Source organism: Leiobunum rupestre, chromosome 3, assembly GCF_980474605.1.
Source record: "Leiobunum rupestre chromosome 3, qqLeiRupe1.1.hap1, whole genome shotgun sequence".
NCBI classification, from domain to species: domain Eukaryota; kingdom Metazoa; phylum Arthropoda; class Arachnida; order Opiliones; family Sclerosomatidae; genus Leiobunum; species Leiobunum rupestre.
This window is the reverse complement of record NC_143386.1, coordinates 59572676-59595616: the sequence shown is the minus strand read 5'-3', so window position 1 is coordinate 59595616 and position 22941 is coordinate 59572676. Positions and strand designations below refer to the sequence as shown.

The 22941-nt window shown below is 33.2% G+C and overlaps 1 protein-coding gene across 2 annotated transcripts in view; it reads right to left on the bottom strand.

Annotated features, from left to right (window-relative positions):
• Positions 1-22941, bottom strand: part of LOC149953473 (cyclic nucleotide-gated channel alpha-3-like) — a 210126-nt gene that overhangs the window by 3871 nt on the left and 183314 nt on the right. For both annotated transcript variants that reach the window (XM_090168840.1, XM_090168839.1), the window contains exons 3-4: positions 14551-14844; positions 13250-13555 (exon numbers count right to left, since the gene is read on the bottom strand). In XM_090168840.1, coding sequence (XP_090024966.1) covers positions 13250-13555; positions 14551-14844 — 600 coding nt within the window. The remainder of the gene's footprint in view (positions 1-13249; positions 13556-14550; positions 14845-22941) is intronic.

Here is a 22941-nt window from a genome sequence, read left to right as displayed (position 1 = left end):
TGAGCATTTATAGATAAATAAAAGCCTTTAATCCTTAATAATAATAATAATAATAATCAGCTAGGCTAATACTTTTTGACCGGCTACGATACTTCTTAGTTCACACGTGGGAAATCGCTTCACCCCGGTTCGCTTATAGACAAGGCTTAACGCCATTTCAAATTATGACTAGAATTTTGAAAATACCAAAATGTATCCCAAAACAATTAGTTAATCACGTTTACTATACATATAGTAATATTATTTGACATTATTTAGAATTTTATCCCCATTATTTTGGAAAATACGAGCAATTTTACTTCCCCGATCTGTCGTTTTGAAAGCGATTCCCAGCGAACCGACTTGGACGAGTTGCTTCCCGAACCAACACGAAGCGATTTCTCAAGTTGGTTTTAAAAACCAGTTATCTAAACGAAGCGAATTTAGGGGTAAGTGTGAACGTAGCTTACCTATTACCGTTAACCTCTACAAGTTATTATGGAAAGGGGAAACCGAAGAACTCGGGGGAAAACCCCTTTAACCAGTGGGGGAGAGAATTTGCAAACTATGGTTCCTGGTCAGGTCCAAAAGGTTGCCAACAGTGGCGGCGCCAGGAGATATTGGGAAGATAGCTAAAGCGCATGTTGTACCCTATTTTTTAGGTCCCAATTTAAAATTATTAGGCTTCGACTTAGTAGGATTTTGGGTCGCCTCTCATATATCAAGGTAAACCATTGCCTACCCGCTAGGCACTGCCACCGGGTGCCAATTACCTCTTGCGCCCTCGAGTGCCAAAAAGTATTAATGCGCGTTTTTCGTATTTCAAGTGTCTTTGGGAATCGACCCACTCGCTGTAAAACACAAAAAATATATATATAGATACACATCGATAATAAGAAATTTGGTTTTCCTTAAAAAAAAGACTTCTACCAGGCGTAAAGTAAATTAACGTACAAATTAAACATAAAAGGTTAAAAGAAAAACGATCGATCGAATGCACAAGCTCGTTTCAAAAGGCGGTTTTTTGGGGCGCATTTCAACTTTACATTTGCGTAAACAACTTTACGCGTTATATATTTTTCTTTAGTAGATGCAAAAAAAATTCTATTAGGATAAAAGATTTTGAAAGTCCACCTAGTAAAAAAAAGTTATTTCTTTTAAACTAACGTAGACAATACACGGGTTTGAAATATTTAAAACACGTTTTTGTTAAAATATTATTTTTAGTCTAAAGATTTCCGACTATTCCAAATTCACCGTCAAAAACGTAGTAAACGCCGTTTTATTTAATTTTAAATATTTAATTTCTTTATTTCGATTAACATTATTTCTTTCGATAACGTAAGAAAATGTTTCCAGTAAGTGTACTGGAAATTACTACTAACTCGATATTTTAAAAATTGGCGTTTACTAGGTTTTTGCGTTGGCTTAAATATTTCTCGATACAAGTAGACGTTTGGAATTTGCGCGAAACGGGAACTGCTAAGAGTTCCAAATTTCTATTTGGTTTTTCTCGGCACATATTTTGCAATTCAAATGATATAGAACTTGCAAAAAACCCCTAAACATCTCTCTCCATTCTGACCAATTTAATTTAAAGAGAAACAAAAGTATTTTTCTTCAGGTTTTTTTTTTTCTACCCCGTAAAAAAATATAATACCTATCCAAGTCGTGAGGTTCATATTTTGAGGTATAATGTACCGTATGCAAAACTGACCTACAAACGCGAGCTAGATACAACGGGGGTTTAGTTATCTAGAGTACATTTTGCGTACGTACTCTAAATACATGTTCTGACAGGGTAAATATAGAACGTGACCGAAATTACGGAATAGAGATTAAGCTTTTACTGGTAAAGCCGGGTACACGAAGACGGTATGAGTGTTTGGACAATACCACATTTACCAAACCGAAGCTAAACGGAAACCTGGCTAATCTAGCCTAAGTCTAACTTAAACCTAACTTCTGAATGCGTGTTATTTGACTGACACAACGTTTGTTCGTTATCGTTTATTAATAGCAAGAATTAAGTAAAGTTAACTGAGAATATGGCGCCTGCACTATGCTCTAGTCGGGTTTTACTGTCGAAAAACCACGCCTTTCTTCTTCCTACAGCTAAAGAGGCAAGAACAGGGCCACCGAGAGTGGGCCCGGGCCCTGGAAAAATATTAATTTTGGGCCTCCAAAGAGCCGTAACTATTGGAGATAACTATACATTTTAGGGGAGAAGTGTGACTCGTTTGCTCCAAATTGGGCCCCCGAGGCTGCACGGGCCCTGTTAATTTGTACCGGCAAGACAGCTAAGGCGGAAGACACACCACTCACCTCTCTTCCCTTGTAGGCGTAGAATATAAACCATAAATATTAAATATAGAAGCCATAGTTAATTCTTCGTAATACCAAAAGTGACATAATTACCAAAAGTTTCTCAATCGGACCTATTTCATAATGAATGTTACGAGCGAAATACAAGTTGGGAGGGGCGAAGGGAAAGTATGCCTTGGGGAGGGAAGGAAGTTAAAACCAACAAATAACGCCTCGTAGTGAGGAACGGAGGAACTAACAAGGAGACGACCCGAGGTGTTACACACCGATTTTGTTCAAACTCAGGGGATTGGTAGACCTTCATGTAACTTGTAAAATCCCAAAGGGAATTTATTCAATGGGCAACGGTTTTGCCATGGCAACAAAAAATGTTTTGACAACATGAAATGGAAATTTTCCCATTGAAAATAACATGGGATTTAGACCGATTCCAAGGGTCCCTCCCCCCTGTGAAAAATTTGAAAATACCAAAATTATAAAAATTTTTTTAAAAATTGACGAAGAAAATCAAAATTGATCACATTTTGATCAATTTGAACCAAATGGGTGAAAATGAACCGATATGTCTTAAATAGGAAATATTTTAATTTTATGTTGTCAAAAACATTTTTCGTTGCCATGGCAAAACCGTTGCCCATTGAATAAATTCCGTTTATGATTTTTCAAGTTAAATGAAGGTCTACCAATCCCTCGAGTTTGAACGAAATCGGTGTGTAACACCTCGGGTCGTCTCCTTGTAAGTAGCACTGGTCAAAGTTAGTGTACTTTTTGATTTTTCTTCGTTCTGTGGAGATGCTATCGCCATCTACCTACGATATAATAGCATAGACTAAAAAAAGATCCAGAAAGGCGTCCATAAATAGTCTTTTATGTGGCCGATCTCGAGTCGAGCATTCATTAAACCTTTAGCATACGAAAGTACAGGGATTGTCACACTTTTGGTAATTATGTCACTTTTGGTAATAGTAATTTACGAAGAAAACCTGAATATATTCTTAATTAAAATCGCACGGTAAAAGGTGCGATCTTTGCGTGCAGATTAATATCTGTCACAAATGTATAAATATAAGTCCTTGGGTTTATTTATAAAAATATTTCGTAATAAATAACGATAGTAAACGCGATCGGAAGATATTTGGTCTGTGGCAGTTTCTGTCTAGAGCGGATAAATAAGAAAAAAAAAAAGATTTTGATCCTCTGAGACGTTGAGGCCTAAATATTTTCTCGAATCGCGAGACAGAGAATAAAATGAATACAGACGTAAAAATATTTTGTCTGCAAATAAAATAAACACGCCAACGAGTGGGACTTCAGAAAGTAATCCACTTAAAACGGGAAAAACCAAATAACGTTATCTACAACAACTGAAAGTTAGCGGGAAAAATACGTCGAATAAATATTTTTCCCAATTTTTGATTATTTTGGTCGCATCATTCCAAATCTTTAGGAACTAATATGGAAATGTTTTATTGCGACACGATTTTAAATAAGAAATGGTTCGTTATTTAATGATAAAGATTAACGTTAGGGCACTTTCTCGCTTCTGTTTAACAACGGCACGCGATGCACGATCGGTGGCACGCTCCAATAGGCGATGCTATAAACTAAATTTGGTCTTAACCAACTTGTTAATTATAAATATTTTCTTTTATTACCATGGTTGACTAAATTTAATAATTATTTAAAACAAAAGATCTGCTACTTGTTAAAATGGGAAAACAAAATCACGTGACTACCTTTTCACAGCCAACTTCGATTCGGTAACTCCTGTAAATAGTTGGCCGTGCTACGTTAAAGAAAAAAAATATTCCTTCCAGATACTGCAGACAGCTATTTCACTTTTCTATTACAAAATGTTTTAAATAATAATAATAATAAATAGATAATTTAGACGAATCGATCAAAATTTAAACTACCATTAGCAAAATAAAATGAATAATAGTTCGTATTTCTTAGGATAGATGGTGCTGAAGTTCTCCACAAAGTCACGTGACTACCATCCTTTCAGCCCCCCTGGACTTTATAGTTTCGCCTATTAGCACACGCAACTTTAGTCTGGGTAAAAATATTCATCATAATTATTTATTTTAATAAAATATAAATTCACTAATGCAATTGGAAATTTTAATTTTATTTTTAATTTTAAAGTCTGATAGTGTATACTATAGGGTAATCTTTCAGATTGGTGAAAAAATTAACGAATAAGTAGATTAGTCCGTTATGAAAAGGGATAAGATAGCTAAACCATAAGCAAATTTGAATAAAATTAAAAACTTACAAATAGCTCGTACCGATATGTCTTCGAGCAAACAAAAAGACGCGAAACTCGGACCAAATAGATCTTCGAGTTTGGTGAATCGTTTGGTAAGAAAATTGCACCCATTGAAAAATGCTTTGAGGCTTCGAAGGTACCTGTTTATTTTTTACAGTCTAGATACACACTACACTCGTACTAGTGGTATTATACAGGGTGTCCACTAAAAAAACAAAAAATGATAAATAACTGAAAAACGTTTTTTTATTTAAAATTTCTATGGAACATTCCTCGTGCAAGGGGACATTTATTGGTGTAAAATTGAATGACAAGGTCATTCATTAATTTTAAATTTATCGGCTTATGATTGGTCAAATTTGGTTAGTTATTTGAACCAATAATATGCATGGCGAGCAACAACTTTCTAATTGGAACCAAATCCGTAAACCCAACGATTCGCGAGAAAGTTTTTGAATGACCTTGAAGACATTGTTCAAGGTCATTCAATTTTACACTGGTAAATGTCCCCTTGCGCGAGGAATGTTCCATAGAAATTTGAAATATTTAAAAAAAAACTTTTTTTGGTTATTTATAATTTTTTGGTTTTTAGTGGACACCCTGTATATTTCTGATAATACCAATTAACATATTCGCCTTGTTTGTTTTGGCTTGCTAGTTTAAGCTGGTAACCATCTAAACGAAAATAATTTGTCAACAATTAAATAATCGTGACTTAACTAAGAAGAGAAATCTAAATGAGGGATTTTTATTGAATGGCTATAATGACTTACGATGACCCCTTGAAAGCTACCTTCGACCTTTAACTGACCTATTCGACTCTTAAGATATACGTTGTCTGAAAGCTCCAGCTATTTTAAACTAGAATGAGCTATAATAAAATCCAGAACCTAAAACCGTACCGCAAGGCGCATCTCGAAAGGTGAAATGGCCTATGGCTCGCGGATTATGATATGTTGGATAATCGGTTTTAGCAGTTCGATAAGGGTAACTGGGAGCATATCTGACGATCAATAATCTGAGAGAGAGCAAGAATATTGCATTATCCCAAAAACTAAAAGGGGAAAAATTGACGGTGGAAGCACTAAGTGAAGAAAATAAAATCGATTTGGGATCGATACGCGGTTGAGTGGAGCTTTTTAGGCTGGGGCTAGTTCGAACAAAAATGTTGTCTTTCCATATTAATTGATCAAAAGAAAATAGCACCTCTTTCCTCTCGATACACTTGGATCAAGTGCCATTATACCTCTAAGAAAAAGAGACTTTTGCGTCAATGGTCTTCTACATTGGCACTGCTAATTGAAAGAGGCACCCCGGAGGATAAAGTGGACCCAACAGTAATTGAGTAAAAACTCCCCAACTCTCCTACGAAATCAAATTATCAAACTTTCCATTACTTTTTTCTTACAATTTATACTTTGTATAACCTCTTTCTTAAATTAAAACGCCATTTAGAAGAGTTAAATTAAGTTTGAACGTTTTAAAAGGTACGTTCACATTGTGCATTTTTTGTTGCAAGTTAAGAAAGGCAAAATATCTAGTACCATTTCTAACAAGGAGACATCCCGAAGTGTAACCCACCGATTTTGTACAAACTGGGGGGATTGGTAGACCTTCATGTATCATAAAAAATCCTAAAGGGAATTTATTCAATTGTCAACCGTGTTGACATGGCAATGAGAAATGTTTTTGACAACACAAAATATTAAATTTTCCCATTGAAAATAACATGGGATTTTGACCTCAAATTGATCAAAAGTTGATAAATTTTGATGTTTTTTTTTGTCAATTTTGATCTATGTTTTCAATTTTTGGCATTTTCGAAATTTGTTCAAATTTTTCAATGATACCATTGTACATTTTTACCATCACCGTGTCTGTCTGGTCTACGAACGCGTACGTATTTTCGGGGCAAAGTGTAATCACTGCGTTCGCAGTTTCTTGGAATTAGGAAAAGCTTTTTCCGAAAAAGCCCTATTTTTGTCATTGGGTGTAGTACAATTTTTTTCAATTTGCGTTAGTATCGGGCGCGCTTCGAACCCGAGCCCTCCTGCACGACAGGTGAACGTTCTACCACAGAACCACGGATACATGTCACCCTTCACTGAAAATTAGAAACTCTTCCGTATATTTTGACTTGCCAACTTGTTGTCCTTAAAATAGTTCCTCGCACTAATAATTGCTTCTTTTTTGTTGCTTTGTTAATTTAATAACGTTTTTGGTCTAAAGTTGGTTTTTTGTTCTATTGATATTTGAAATTTGTTTAAGGCAATATCATTTGTAATATTTATTTTAATTATAATAAAGAACATACTACTTGTAGGGATAGCACCATTGAGTTGGGAATAAATAGAGGTACAACTAAATCTAGCTGGCGCGGGACCAATTTCGTTCAATAAGGAGACTTTATCAACTTTATCGTTCTACCGTGGGGGCATCTGTCTCCAGTGGTGGAAACTATATTGCAATTGAATTTATTCGCGAATCTGATGCGAAATTGAATTGTATGATTTCTCGTAACAAACAAACCTTTCAAGTTGTTTAAAAATAATTTTATTCTGTCAACACGATCCTTTTTAACTCAAGTTACGGTGAGTTAGCTAATAATTATTTATTTTTAACCATATAACTTTACAAAATATAGATGGCGCTACGGCCTAATTATAAAGATGAATTTCGTACAGTCTTATCAGAACAGGTCCCGCGTAACCATGGCAACCGAAATCGTAATTGTGATTCTAGCAGTATTATTCCCAATTCAATGGATAGCACCGGGATTACGTTCTTAGGCGAATGCTCTGAATATGGCGGCTTATTGTTGTGTAGTTAATACGACCAAGGGCAAGCTCTCCCGAAGAGTGGTATATTTTGGCTTGACAACTTGTTAGTTTTGCAACTTTAGTCGAAAAACTATTCCAAGTTTTATTTCTAAGATTATTTATTTCACATGGTTGATTCATATCATAAAATTAGCTGGATATTAATAATTAAAATAATATTACCGTGTTAATATAATTAGCGAGTTTCAATACAATTTTTTGGTGCAAAGTATAATCCTATTAGTTAATTTTAAATCCGATAGATGTCAGTGAGGTTATCAAACCGCGATAATTTAATTTGGGCCAAGACCAAATTCAGTTTAATTAAATATTAGGATGATACTTTTGCCAACAAGTGTGAGCCTAAACTGACGTTTTAGTTCACCAAGGTCACGCTTAGGTGTTACGTCAAAGTACCATCCTTGTCTGCTTTTTCACCTAACGGCGCATGCGTCAGATATTATTGAAACTCACTTATTAAGAATATTTATTTATTATTCTATCTTTAGAAAACTAATCATATTATTTTAAATGAATAAAACAATTACTAAATTGTGATTGAAAGTTAAAATAATTAAAAATTTGGGTTCCAGTATACAACTATGGTATGTTACGTAACATTTGAGTGACCTCCTACTAAACCCAAAAATGTAAAGGTCACGCGCAAAAACCTAATTTTGAGATTGCAAAAATTTATATTCTCACTACGCGGATCATTTTAAGATAACCAAATCTAATTTGGTAAACGATATTCACGGATGCAACTTAAATCTAATTTTGTAATAAAATTCTCTATTGACATTCTGACCAAATCCGATGTCTCTCATTAATTTAATCTAATTTATGTAGTAGCAGACGACGCGAAAAAAACTACAGTAACAACTATACAAATACAATATTTATTACGAGAGAGAGAAAAATTATATGTCTATTTTTCTAAATTATACGATAGAATAGAGATAGATAGAGAGAAAAAACATCGCATTCTCTGTAAACACCATAGTTTAAATGCACAAAAAGCAACATTCTATTTCGTACGTATCTATAAGATTAAAAGCATGACAAAACGAACTTCGGTACAAAAGTTTAAATTTTTAAAAACGTTTTTTCGAATTGGTGAAAATTAATTTAAATTTAACGAAGGGTTCGATAGATTATTTGGTATGATTAATTGAGATTTGTGGTAATTGGTCTTACCGCCGGCGGTTGTATGGTCCTGCGCTGAATCTAGCACTGCGAATGGCGGTTGGTCCACTCTTTGGTGGCCGATTATCAGGAATCCTGGAGGTGTAATGTTCAGGATCAGAAAATATTATTTGCGACCGAATATCGACATCAAATTGAACACTTTTCCGCCACTTTCCTGCTTTAGCTTTATTGGTTATAAGGACAACACAATGTCAGTTTTACTGAAGACCCAACTAATAAACATCGCTTTCAGAAGTTAACTATATCTCTCTTACGGGAACGGTATCCATTTGACTAGCTTGATAATGTTACGCGATTTACACATGTTCCTACGCATAATAACTGAATAATAATAATAATAATAATTATAATAATAATAATAATCAGCTAGGCTAATACCCAAGGCACCACCTTAGGCCTAAGTCATCAAGCGACTTTATTCAGGTGGCCGGGTTACAATGCCTGGATAAATAAATTATTTTCAAAATCTTTTTCATTTAAAAAATGTAATGATATAAGTAGTTTAATTTTAACAATTTAAATTTAACAATTTAAAAGTCGCGAAATTGGCTAACGTTCCAACCTGCGAAGGAACATGCGACGGGAACATGTTTCATTTTAAAGAATAATGAACTAGTAAGAGATATAATACACGTCTGGTGCTATCGTGTGCCACGAGTGCATCGTGTTAGTGGCGTTTTCTACGTAGCGGTGACGTACTGTGCTGCACATGGATGCACCGATTGAGAACGCCACCGGCAAGTTGCTAAACGGTCTGCTAAATATGACGCAAAATGATAATGGCAGACAACCTGGCAAGAAAAAGTTACTTTATGAAGCAACCTGCGGGTGACACTGTCAGTTGAAATTTTAGCCGCTAGATGGCGATAATGTGACTTATCTAGTGGGTTTTCGTTACTTTTAATAATATACCACGGAAAAAGGCTTACGAATTTCCCCACGAGATGACTCTCCCGTTGATTCAAAGCTTGTATTCCGTTTGCGCGAATCGATACATTTCGATTAGTTAATTTACATTTTTAAGCCTTTTTGAGAAATCTAATTTGCAACACATTTTCTTTTATTTTTTTGTAAAGGAGTTTACCAAAGAATTTTCGCATCAAATGAAATTGGATTTGAAACAAAAAATATCTCATTAGCAAATTGGTTTGTTACGTCGCGAGTGTTTGCGCGAAATAAACATGCAACCAGATAATTAAATTTACCGTTAAAGATTAAGAGTTTTTCAATCAAACTATATTTTTTTAAAAATATTAACGCTTTAATGGCTAAGAAAATGCAACCTACAATGACGCCTTTATTTTTAAAAATGAAATCATAAAATATAAAACCAAAAAAATTCCTTAGAAAAAAATATTCACGTTATTAAATAAAAAATATAGGGTAGTAACGTAACGCTTCATTCTATTTCAGTCACACTTTGCCCTAGAACTACTTTTTTCCGTAACACAGTGTATCCCTTCGCCTAACTGAACGCGAATTGCAAAAAGAGACTGAAACGACCTTTAGTTTGAAAATTTAAGAACTTTTGTTTCTCTCGTGAAGCGAAGTAGAAAATTAGAATCTGGAAAACCTTTGTTTTAGGCGGCTACAAAATATCCCCTCTCCCGCCATATAAGGGGCTACCACCCCACGAGGGGGTTAAACGAGGGGTAAAACTAATCTAGCTCCACCTATCGAAACGAAAGAGAGGTTCGCGAATTGAATAAAGCTTTTATTATTTTGCCAAAATCTAATATAAGTGTTTGCAGTGAGATTCGAAGCCATTACCAAAAAGGCCAGTGTATAATTGCAGCTGGTCGCGACATTGTAGTGATAGGGTAAAGGCTGTTCGGCCGAAGTGGGTGCGAACGAGAAACAAACGATAGATGGCTATATCGCTTTCTCTATGTGGCTTTATCGTAACACACTCGCTCGATGATTCCGAGAGTAATCGCTTTAAGAATTTATACAAATATTTCCGCTAGATGGGGCGGCCAATTCGTTTAGCAGCGAGGGGACAGTTCTAGAAAGAGAGAGCGAAGGAGATAATGGCACGAAGAATAAAAGGCAGCCTAGAGGTGTATTCCTTTCAGATTTGGGGGGGGGGAAGCATTGGGATTTTAGAGGGCGATTATTTTCAGAACAATGGTATGGGAGTACAATACGTTTTTCGGAACGAGCTCGTACGGTTATTACGGAATTATCAATTAATTGGTTTTGTTGGCCCAAAGGACAAAATTAACGACTAACCTCGTTCTTGCCAGGCCTCGTTAAAAGCCCCACAGTTATTGAATATATAAAACAACCGATTGATGACGTCATATACGTCATACGCTCGTCAAAATTTGGCTAATACACCATTTCACTAATTTCTATCACTTCTTTCTATTTAAGTTTATATTGTTTACGTTTTGAAAAAACTTGAGAAAATGAAATTACTAGTGTTGTTAATTTTCCGGAAAAATAAAATGCGGAAAAATTTCCAATTGAAACACAAATTTACTTTTTAAGGGTTTTTAATCTTTTTAACTTTTTATCGATATAAAATGTCTAATATCAGTAAACATACTACCAAACATTAATGGTGTTACATTGTTAATCAGTTTAAACTATTTTAGAGGTTAAGTTTTACTTTCAGATTCGAAAAAATTAGGCGAAAATGCCGCTTTATTTAAATTTGCAAACAATATATTAGACTAATCATGGAATGAATTTTTTTTTTTTTTTCGGAAAAATACGGAAAATTTTCCGTAAAAAAAAGCCTCGGTCATTTTCCGGAAAATTTTCCGACTTACAACACTAGAAATTACACAGAAATTATTTATCGTTTCTGATACTAGATGGCACTTATAAAGATTCGCTAATATCGCCAGCTGGACTAAAAAAAACTCGACAGTACGCCATCCGACCAGCCAGAAAGACTCGAGACATAGCTTTTAGTTTAATATTGGCTACAAAAAGTAAAACCAAAAATAATCGAAAAATGTAAAAAAAAATAGATTATTTCCCCCCAAAATACGTCCGAAACACGCTGTTGATATCCAAAAACATTTCAACAAAATTATTCTACCGTTGAAAAAAAGAACCTAAATTGCAATATTCCCCGAACTATTCTATCAAGAGAAAAACGTTACTTTGTTAAATTGCGAAAGAAAGTTAGAGTAGTTTTTTCTAAAATGCAAATTATCTTTTCTTATTCCCAAAGAGCCTTGGAAAATGATAGTGCCAAGCTATTATCATGTCTAGGTACCTTTCCCCTCTCTTAACCGCTTCTCGAACCATTTTCTTTCTTAATTTGACCACTTAGGCAAGGAAGCCTAACCAATCCCAAAATGGACAAAAAATCCTCTCAATTTCTTCATCCCTCTTTGGCCATATCGCGGTAATTTGAGTAAGATAATAAAACGATTTATTATTAGCCTCGATCCAATATCGGAGGTTACGGCGCTGTGGTAGTTTAATAAAGCTCCTCGAATTAATATTTGGTTAAGGTAAAAAAACGATTTACTCTCGGAGTCAAATTAAGCTGTGTATCACGATACAAATTATATTATATTATATAATATGATATAATTATGAAAAATAAGATAGATACACCAGTAATATATTGTCACAAGGCTAGTCTGCAAATTGAAACATTATTGTAAATATTTCGGGTTGTACGAGTATTGAATTTTCTCGATTAATATAGTAATAAATAGTAATCTAAATAAAATAATCTAGAATATTATATTAGTATCCGCGTAACACGCAACTTTTTAGCTTTAAACCGCACATTTCTGAAGCCTCATTAAATATAATCCTTTTCGAAGGGTCGGATATTCGTAAAAATCCCGTATACATTAAAATTTTAGAAATCTTGAGATCACTTTGAAAACTCAAATTCGAAATAAATAACAGTAAAAAACATACTATCAAAGTTCAACTGCAAAATAAATAACATGAAAATCATACTCTCAAATTGAACATAAATAACAGCAAAATCATACTTTCAAATGTCAACTACAACATAATCAAACAGAAAATCATACTTTCAAATCTCAGCTTCAACTAAATAAATAACCGGGAAATTATATTTTCAAATCTCAAATGAAACATAAATAACCATAAAATTATATATTGAAATCATAACTACAACATAAATAACTGGAAAATCAGACTTTCAAATATCAATTTGAACCTAAATAACCTGAAAATCATACTTTCAAATCTCAACTACAACAAAAATAAATAACCGGAAAATCATACTTTCAAATCTCAACTACAACAAAAATAAATAACCGGAAAATCATACTTTGAAATCTCAACTACAACTAAATAAATAACCGGAAAATCATACTTTCAAATCTCAACTACAACAAAAATAAATAACCGGAAAATCATACTTTCAAATCTCAACTACAACATAAATAACTGTAAAATGATACTTTTTAATCTCAAATTAAACATAAATAATCGAAAAAACATACTTTCGGATTTTGCGAAATTGCCTTAAGAATTAAAATCCCTTAGTCAAACTAGCTAATAACCTAGCCCTGTCGTTTTTCTCATAGTAACATTTTAAATCCAATGTGAAAAACTTATCTAATTGTGGAATACTATGGTGTATCTTTCTTGCGAAAAAAAAGCTTTAAGACGAGGCGAAAACATTCGATTGCCTTACTTTTTCGCAGGGGTTCTTTTTTGTACTTTTCGAGTCTTTTTACGGCGATGGCCTCGAGTCGGACCCTGGCTGCCGGATAGTCCTTGAGGACCTCCCACATGTCCTGCTTGTAGAGACAGAAGAGGTCCGAGTAGCCGACGGAGCGTACAGAAGCCGTCCGTCGATTGCCGGCCGTGCCCATGTTGAGGATTGAAATCTCGCCGAAATAGCTGCCAGCCCTCAGCGTGGCCAGCACCGTCTTGCCGTTGTCGGCCACCACTTGCAATCGACCCCGGTTCACGATGTACATCTCCTTGCCCACTTCTCCTGGGAAGGAAGCCACGCAAACACACACACGCGACACGGTTAAAAACCCCAGTGAAGATTGATATTGCAGGGCTAGTTTTCACTAGGGTTAAAACGCTGCGACGCGAAACATTTCCGTTAGGCCTACATTATTTTTGAGTCGTTGCAGAGTTTTTGCCTTTGTGAAAACCAGCTTTTAGGCCTAATGGTTTTTGCGTAGACGCTAGTCGTCTCCGCCAGTTGGCCTAAATGAAAAGCTCGGCTTAGACCCAAAGTAGTTTTATTTGTTTTGATGTTGGGCGTTTCTGCTCTAGTGAAACCAGCTTTTAGGCCTAACGTAAGTTTTTGCGCCACGCTGGAGGCGACCGGCAATTTTTCCAATTAACGGATTTTGAAATGACGTTTTAGCACGCGACACTACAGGTACATGTCTTGGGCACACAGCCTTCTTTGGTGCTTTTTGGACCATAACATGTAGAGGTATTTTCACTCGCAAAATGAATTTTAAAATTGAAAACCAGCTTTTAGGCCTAACGTAGGTTTCTTGACTTCGACACTCGTCGTCATGCCATTTTTTTCCCAAGTTAAAACCAGCTTTAATTCAGACCAGAATGTCGATTAATTGTTCGAAAAACAAGCAGCTGTTTCTTTCTTTTGTGGTGAGGGCGTGATATGAGACAGGTTAAGCTCACGATTGAAAACGTGTAGAATTATAGTACTGGTATCAAAAGTAAATAGATATAAACAGAAAGTCTCTAAGTACCCATTTAATCTGAGAAACTACATTAGCTAGTCAGGGCGGTTCTTAGCTCCTAGTTTTTGTAGCGCGATAGAATCAGATCGTAATTGTCAGATATATATTGATAATGTTCAGATCAGATTGAAGTTGGAAACAGTTTAACATTAGAGACTTTCCGTTTGATATCTATTTCCTTCTGGTAGTATATTGGACGCGGAATGTTTTTAGGGCGTGGATGGTGGTGTGGTGTGGTGTGTGGTGGTGTATGGTGACTGACCTTTCCGGCAGATGTAGTCTCCGGGGCTGAAGAGAACGGGTCGAAGGCGGAGGACGAGTTCGCACAGAAAGCCCGCCTCCGTGTTCTGGAAGATCTCGACCCTCTTCAGCGTGTCCAAGTGCACGTGAATGGCTATCTCCGCCTTCAACTTGTCCGGCAAGCAGCCCACTGACCGCTCCTCGTCCGAAGACTTCTGCGTCATCCATAAATAGTCGAACCACCGAATCACCTTGTTCTGAATCTGTTCAGGCACTCGCCGCATTCGCATGTACGTCTTGACGGCGTCCAATTTGGCTACAAAGAGAAATTGCAAAGACATCGTTTCAATAATAATCCCTAGAGTGCTCTTAACCACACTTGGTTAAGAATAAATTAAATAGGGACAAAAGCCATGACTGCTTAATCGATGACAAACACGAATAAGGATTTGCAAATGCATAAATTATTTGTGTCCCTTCATGATACGCGAGACAACTAGCCATTTAAATAATAAGGTACAGTAGCGCCGTCATTGAGGTCGGTGTTAGCTCATGGGCCAGACTAAAGGCCTTTTCACACGAGCCAACTTTTTGATCCAACTAGATGAGTCAACTTGAGTTGAGTCAACTAGTTGGTTCGTGTGAATAAAAGTTCGAAGAGTTGATCCACCAAAAATGTACGTGAGAAAAAAATGGATCACTGATCCATTTTTGCTGACTCAGCATTTTGATTTAAAAAGTTGGCTCGTGTGAAAAGTTCTTTACTAGACCTGAAAGCAACATTCAAAATTTATGAAAGAGAAGGAAGTAGAGTTATCATGACGAATGAATCCCCCCTTTTGATGATGACACTCTCATCATAATAAATGTATCTGTGAGTGACGACCGCTGTGGTATGCACCTTCGAACCCCTTATTTACGCTACCGATTCGTTATAGAAACCGGAGGTGTAATATCACTTTAGATAATCAATGAAAATCACGGAAAAACCAAAAATAAAACCTATTAGAAATCACTGAAAAACCTAGAGAAATCAATGAAAATCATTTAAAAACATAGAGAAATCAATAAAAATCACCAAATAAAACAAGATAAATCAATAGAAGTCACCGAAAAACCAAGATAAATCAATCGAAATCACCGAAAACCAAGATAAATCAATCGAAATCACCGAAAATCAAGATAAATCAATGGAAATTACCAAAAAACAAAAGAACCCCAATAGAAATTACCGAAATATCAAGATAAATCAATGGAAATTACCAAAAAACAAAAGAACCCCAATAGAAATCACCGAAATATCAAGATAAATCAATGGAAATTACCAAAAAACAAAAGAACCCCAATAGAAATTACCGAAATATCAAGATAAATCAATGGAAATTACCAAAAAAACAAAAGAACCCCAATAGAAATCACCGAAATATCAAGATAAATCAATGGAAATTACCAAAAAACCCCAATAGAAATCACCGAAATATCAAGATAAATCAATGGAAATTACCAAAAAACAAAAGAACCCCAATAGAAATTACCGAAATATCAAGATAAATCAATGGAAATTACCAAAAAACCCCAATAGAAATCACCGAAATATCAAGATAAATCAATGGAAATTACCAAAAAACAAAAGAACCCCAATAGAAATTACCGAAATATCAAGATAAATCAATGGAAATTACCAAAAAACAAAAGAACCCCAATAGAAATTACCGAAATATCAAGATAAATCAATGGAAATTACCAAAAAACCCCAATAGAAATCACCGAAATATCAAGATAAATCAATGGAAATTACCAAAAAACAAAAGAACCCCAATAGAAATTACCGAAATATCAAGATAAATCAATGGAAATTACCAAAAAACAAAAGAACCCCAATAGAAATTACCGAAATATCAAGATAAATCAATGGAAATTACCAAAAAACAAAAGAACCCCAATAGAAATTACCGAAATATCAAGATAAATCAATGGAAATTACCAAAAAACCCCAATAGAAATCACCGAAATATCAAGATAAATCAATGGAAATTACCAAAAAACAAAAGAACCCCAATAGAAATTACCGAAATATCAAGATAAATCAATGGAAATTACCAAAAAACCCCAATAGAAATCACCGAAATATCAAGATAAATCAATGGAAATTACCAAAAAACAAAAGAACCCCAATAGAAATTACCGAAATATCAAGATAAATCAATGGAAATTACCAAAAAACCCCAATAGAAATCACCGAAATATCAAGATAAATCAATGGAAATTACCAAAAAACAAAAGAACCCCAATAGAAATTACCGAAATATCAAGATAAATCAATGGAAATTACCAAAAAACAAAAGAACCCCAATAGAAATTACCGAAATATCAAGATAAATCAATGGAAATTACCAAAAAACAAAAGAACCCCAATAGAAATTACCGAAATATCAAGATAAATCAATGGAAATTACCAAAAAACCCCAATAGAAATCACCGAAATATCAAGATAAATCAATGGAAATTACCAAAAAACAAAAGAACCCCAATAGAAATTACCGAAATATCAAGATAAATCAATGGAAATTACCAAAAAACCCCAATAGAAATCACCGAAATATCAAGATAAATCAATGGAAATTACCAAAAAACAAAAGAACCCCAATAGAAATTACCGAAATATCAAGATAAATCAATGGAAATTACCAAAAAACCCCAATAGAAATCACCGAAATATCAAGATAAATCAATGGAAATTACCAAAAAACAAAAGAACCCCAATAGAAATTACCGAAATATCAAGATAAATCAATGGAAATTACCAAAAAACAAAAGAACCCCAATAGAAATTACCGAAATATCAAGATAAATCAATGGAAATTACCAAAAAACAAAAGAACCCCAATAGAAATTACCGAAATATCAAGATAAATCAATGGAAATTACCAAAAAACCCCAATAGAAATCACCGAAATATCAAGATAAATCAATGGAAATTACCAAAAAACAAAAGAACCCCAATAGAAATTACCGAAATATCAAGATAAATCAATGGAAATTACCAAAAAACCCCAATAGAAATCACCGAAATATCAAGATAAATCAATGGAAATTACCAAAAAACAAAAGAACCCCAATAGAAATTACCGAAATATCAAGATAAATCAATGGAAATTACCAAAAAACAAAAGAACCCCAATAGAAATTACCGAAATATCAAGATAAATCAATGGAAATTACCAAAAAACAAAAGAACCCCAATAGAAATTACCGAAATATCAAGATAAATCAATGGAAATTACCAAAAAACCCCAATAGAAATCACCGAAATATCAAGATAAATCAATGGAAATTACCAAAAAACAAAAGAACCCCAATAGAAATTACCGAAATATCAAGATAAATCAATGGAAATTACCAAAAAACAAAAGAACCCCAATAGAAATTACCGAAATATCAAGATAAATCAATGGAAATTACCAAAAAACCCCAATAGAAATCACCGAAATATCAAGATAAATCAATGGAAATTACCAAAAAACAAAAGAACCCCAATAGAAATTACCGAAATATCAAGATAAATCAATGGAAATTACCAAAAAACAAAAGAACCCCAATAGAAATTACCGAAATATCAAGATAAATCAATGGAAATTACCAAAAAACCCCAATAGAAATCACCGAAATATCAAGATAAATCAATGGAAATTACCAAAAAACAAAAGAACCCCAATAGAAATTACCGAAATATCAAGATAAATCAATGGAAATTACCAAAAAACAAAAGAACCCCAATAGAAATTACCGAAATATCAAGATAAATCAATGGAAATTACCAAAAAAACAAAAGAACCCCAATAGAAATCACCGAAATATCAAGATAAATCAATGGAAATTACCAAAAAACCCCAATAGAAATCACCGAAATATCAAGATAAATCAATGGAAATTACCAAAAAACAAAAGAACCCCAATAGAAATTACCGAAATATCAAGATAAATCAATGGAAATTACCAAAAAACAAAAGAACCCCAATAGAAATTACCGAAATATCAAGATAAATCAATGGAAATTACCAAAAAACAAAAGAACCCCAATAGAAATTACCGAAATATCAAGATAAATCAATGGAAATTACCAAAAAACAAAAGAACCCCAATAGAAATTACCGAAATATCAAGATAAATCAATGGAAATTACCAAAAAACAAAAGAACCCCAATAGAAATTACCGAAATATCAAGATAAATCAATGGAAATTACCAAAAAAACAAAAGAACCCCAATAGAAATCACCGAAATATCAAGATAAATCAATGGAAATTACCAAAAAACCCCAATAGAAATCACCGAAATATCAAGATAAATCAATGGAAATTACCAAAAAACAAAAGAACCCCAATAGAAATTACCGAAATATCAAGATAAATCAATGGAAATTACCAAAAAACCCCAATAGAAATCACCGAAATATCAAGATAAATCAATGGAAATTACCAAAAAACAAAAGAACCCCAATAGAAATTACCGAAATATCAAGATAAATCAATGGAAATTACCAAAAAACAAAAGAACCCCAATAGAAATTACCGAAATATCAAGATAAATCAATGGAAATTACCAAAAAACCCCAATAGAAATCACCGAAATATCAAGATAAATCAATGGAAATTACCAAAAAACAAAAGAACCCCAATAGAAATTACCGAAATATCAAGATAAATCAATGGAAATTACCAAAAAACAAAAGAACCCCAATAGAAATTACCGAAATATCAAGATAAATCAATGGAAATTACCAAAAAAACAAAAGAACCCCAATAGAAATCACCGAAATATCAAGATAAATCAATGGAAATTACCAAAAAACCCCAATAGAAATCACCGAAATATCAAGATAAATCAATGGAAATTACCAAAAAACAAAAGAACCCCAATAGAAATTACCGAAATATCAAGATAAATCAATGGAAATTACCAAAAAACCCCAATAGAAATCACCGAAATATCAAGATAAATCAATGGAAATTACCAAAAAACAAAAGAACCCCAATAGAAATTACCGAAATATCAAGATAAATCAATGGAAATTACCAAAAAACAAAAGAACCCCAATAGAAATTACCGAAATATCAAGATAAATCAATGGAAATTACCAAAAAACCCCAATAGAAATCACCGAAATATCAAGATAAATCAATGGAAATTACCAAAAAACAAAAGAACCCCAATAGAAATTACCGAAATATCAAGATAAATCAATGGAAATTACCAAAAAACAAAAGAACCCCAATAGAAATTACCGAAATATCAAGATAAATCAATGGAAATTACCAAAAAAACAAAAGAACCCCAATAGAAATCACCGAAATATCAAGATAAATCAATGGAAATTACCAAAAAACCCCAATAGAAATCACCGAAATATCAAGATAAATCAATGGAAATTACCAAAAAACAAAAGAACCCCAATAGAAATTACCGAAATATCAAGATAAATCAATGGAAATTACCAAAAAACCCCAATAGAAATCACCGAAATATCAAGATAAATCAATGGAAATTACCAAAAAACAAAAGAACCCCAATAGAAATTACCGAAATATCAAGATAAATCAATGGAAATTACCAAAAAACAAAAGAACCCCAATAGAAATTACCGAAATATCAAGATAAATCAATGGAAATTACCAAAAAACCCCAATAGAAATCACCGAAATATCAAGATAAATCAATGGAAATTACCAAAAAACAAAAGAACCCCAATAGAAATTACCGAAATATCAAGATAAATCAATGGAAATTACCAAAAAACAAAAGAACCCCAATAGAAATTACCGAAATATCAAGATAAATCAATGGAAATTACCAAAAAAACAAAAGAACCCCAATAGAAATCACCGAAATATCAAGATAAATCAATGGAAATTACCAAAAAACCCCAATAGAAATCACCGAAATATCAAGATAAATCAATGGAAATTACCAAAAAACAAAAGAACCCCAATAGAAATTACCGAAATATCAAGATAAATCAATGGAAATTACCAAAAAACCCCAATAGAAATCACCGAAATATCAAGATAAATCAATGGAAATTACCAAAAAACAAAAGAACCCCAATAGAAATTACCGAAATATCAAGATAAATCAATGGAAATTACCAAAAAACAAAAGAACCCCAATAGAAATTACCGAAATATCAAGATAAATCAATGGAAATTACCAAAAAACCCCAATAGAAATCACCGAAATATCAAGATAAATCAATGGAAATTACCAAAAAACAAAAGAACCCCAATAGAAATTACCGAAATATCAAGATAAATCAATGGAAATTACCAAAAAACAAAAGAACCCCAATAGAAATTACCGAAATATCAAGATAAATCAATGGAAATTACCAAAAAAACAAAAGAACCCCAATAGAAATCACCGAAATATCAAGATAAATCAATGGAAATTACCAAAAAACCCCAATAGAAATCACCGAAATATCAAGATAAATCAATGGAAATTACCAAAAAACAAAAGAACCCCAATAGAAATTACCGAAATATCAAGATAAATCAATGGAAATTACCAAAAAACCCCAATAGAAATCACCGAAATATCAAGATAAATCAATGGAAATTACCAAAAAACAAAAGAACCCCAATAGAAATTACCGAAATATCAAGATAAATCAATGGAAATTACCAAAAAACAAAAGAACCCCAATAGAAATTACCGAAATATCAAGATAAATCAATGGAAATTACCAAAAAACCCCAATAGAAATCACCGAAATATCAAGATAAATCAATGGAAATTACCAAAAAACAAAAGAACCCCAATAGAAATTACCGAAATATCAAGATAAATCAATGGAAATTACCAAAAAACAAAAGAACCCCAATAGAAATTACCGAAATATCAAGATAAATCAATGGAAATTACCAAAAAAACAAAAGAACCCCAATAGAAATCACCGAAATATCAAGATAAATCAATGGAAATTACCAAAAAACCCCAATAGAAATCACCGAAATATCAAGATAAATCAATGGAAATTACCAAAAAACAAAAGAACCCCAATAGAAATTACCGAAATATCAAGATAAATCAATGGAAATTACCAAAAAACAAAAGAACCCCAATAGAAATTACCGAAATATCAAGATAAATCAATGGAAATTACCAAAAAACAAAAGAACCCCAATAGAAATTACCGAAATATCAAGATAAATCAATGGAAATTACCAAAAAACAAAAGAACCCCAATAGAAATTACCGAAATATCAAGATAAATCAATGGAAATTACCAAAAAACAAAAGAACCCCAATAGAAATTACCGAAATATCAAGATAAATCAATGGAAATTACCAAAAAAACAAAAGAACCCCAATAGAAATCACCGAAATATCAAGATAAATCAATGGAAATTACCAAAAAACCCCAATAGAAATCACCGAAATATCAAGATAAATCAATGGAAATTACCAAAAAACAAAAGAACCCCAATAGAAATTACCGAAATATCAAGATAAATCAATGGAAATTACCAAAAAACCCCAATAGAAATCACCGAAATATCAAGATAAATCAATGGAAATTACCAAAAAACAAAAGAACCCCAATAGAAATTACCGAAATATCAAGATAAATCAATGGAAATTACCAAAAAACAAAAGAACCCCAATAGAAATTACCGAAATATCAAGATAAATCAATGGAAATTACCAAAAAACCCCAATAGAAATCACCGAAATATCAAGATAAATCAATGGAAATTACCAAAAAACAAAAGAACCCCAATAGAAATTACCGAAATATCAAGATAAATCAATGGAAATTACCAAAAAACAAAAGAACCCCAATAGAAATTACCGAAATATCAAGATAAATCAATGGAAATTACCAAAAAACAAAAGAACCCCAATAGAAATTACCGAAATATCAAGATAAATCAATGGAAATTACCAAAAAACCCCAATAGAAATCACCGAAATATCAAGATAAATCAATGGAAATTACCAAAAAACAAAAGAACCCCAATAGAAATTACCGAAATATCAAGATAAATCAATGGAAATTACCAAAAAACAAAAGAACCCCAATAGAAATTACCGAAATATCAAGATAAATCAATGGAAATTACCAAAAAACCCCAATAGAAATCACCGAAATATCAAGATAAATCAATGGAAATTACCAAAAAACAAAAGAACCCCAATAGAAATTACCGAAATATCAAGATAAATCAATGGAAATTACCAAAAAACAAAAGAACCCCAATAGAAATTACCGAAATATCAAGATAAATCAATGGAAATTACCAAAAAACCCCAATAGAAATCACCGAAATATCAAGATAAATCAATGGAAATTACCAAAAAACAAAAGAACCCCAATAGAAATTACCGAAATATCAAGATAAATCAATGGAAAT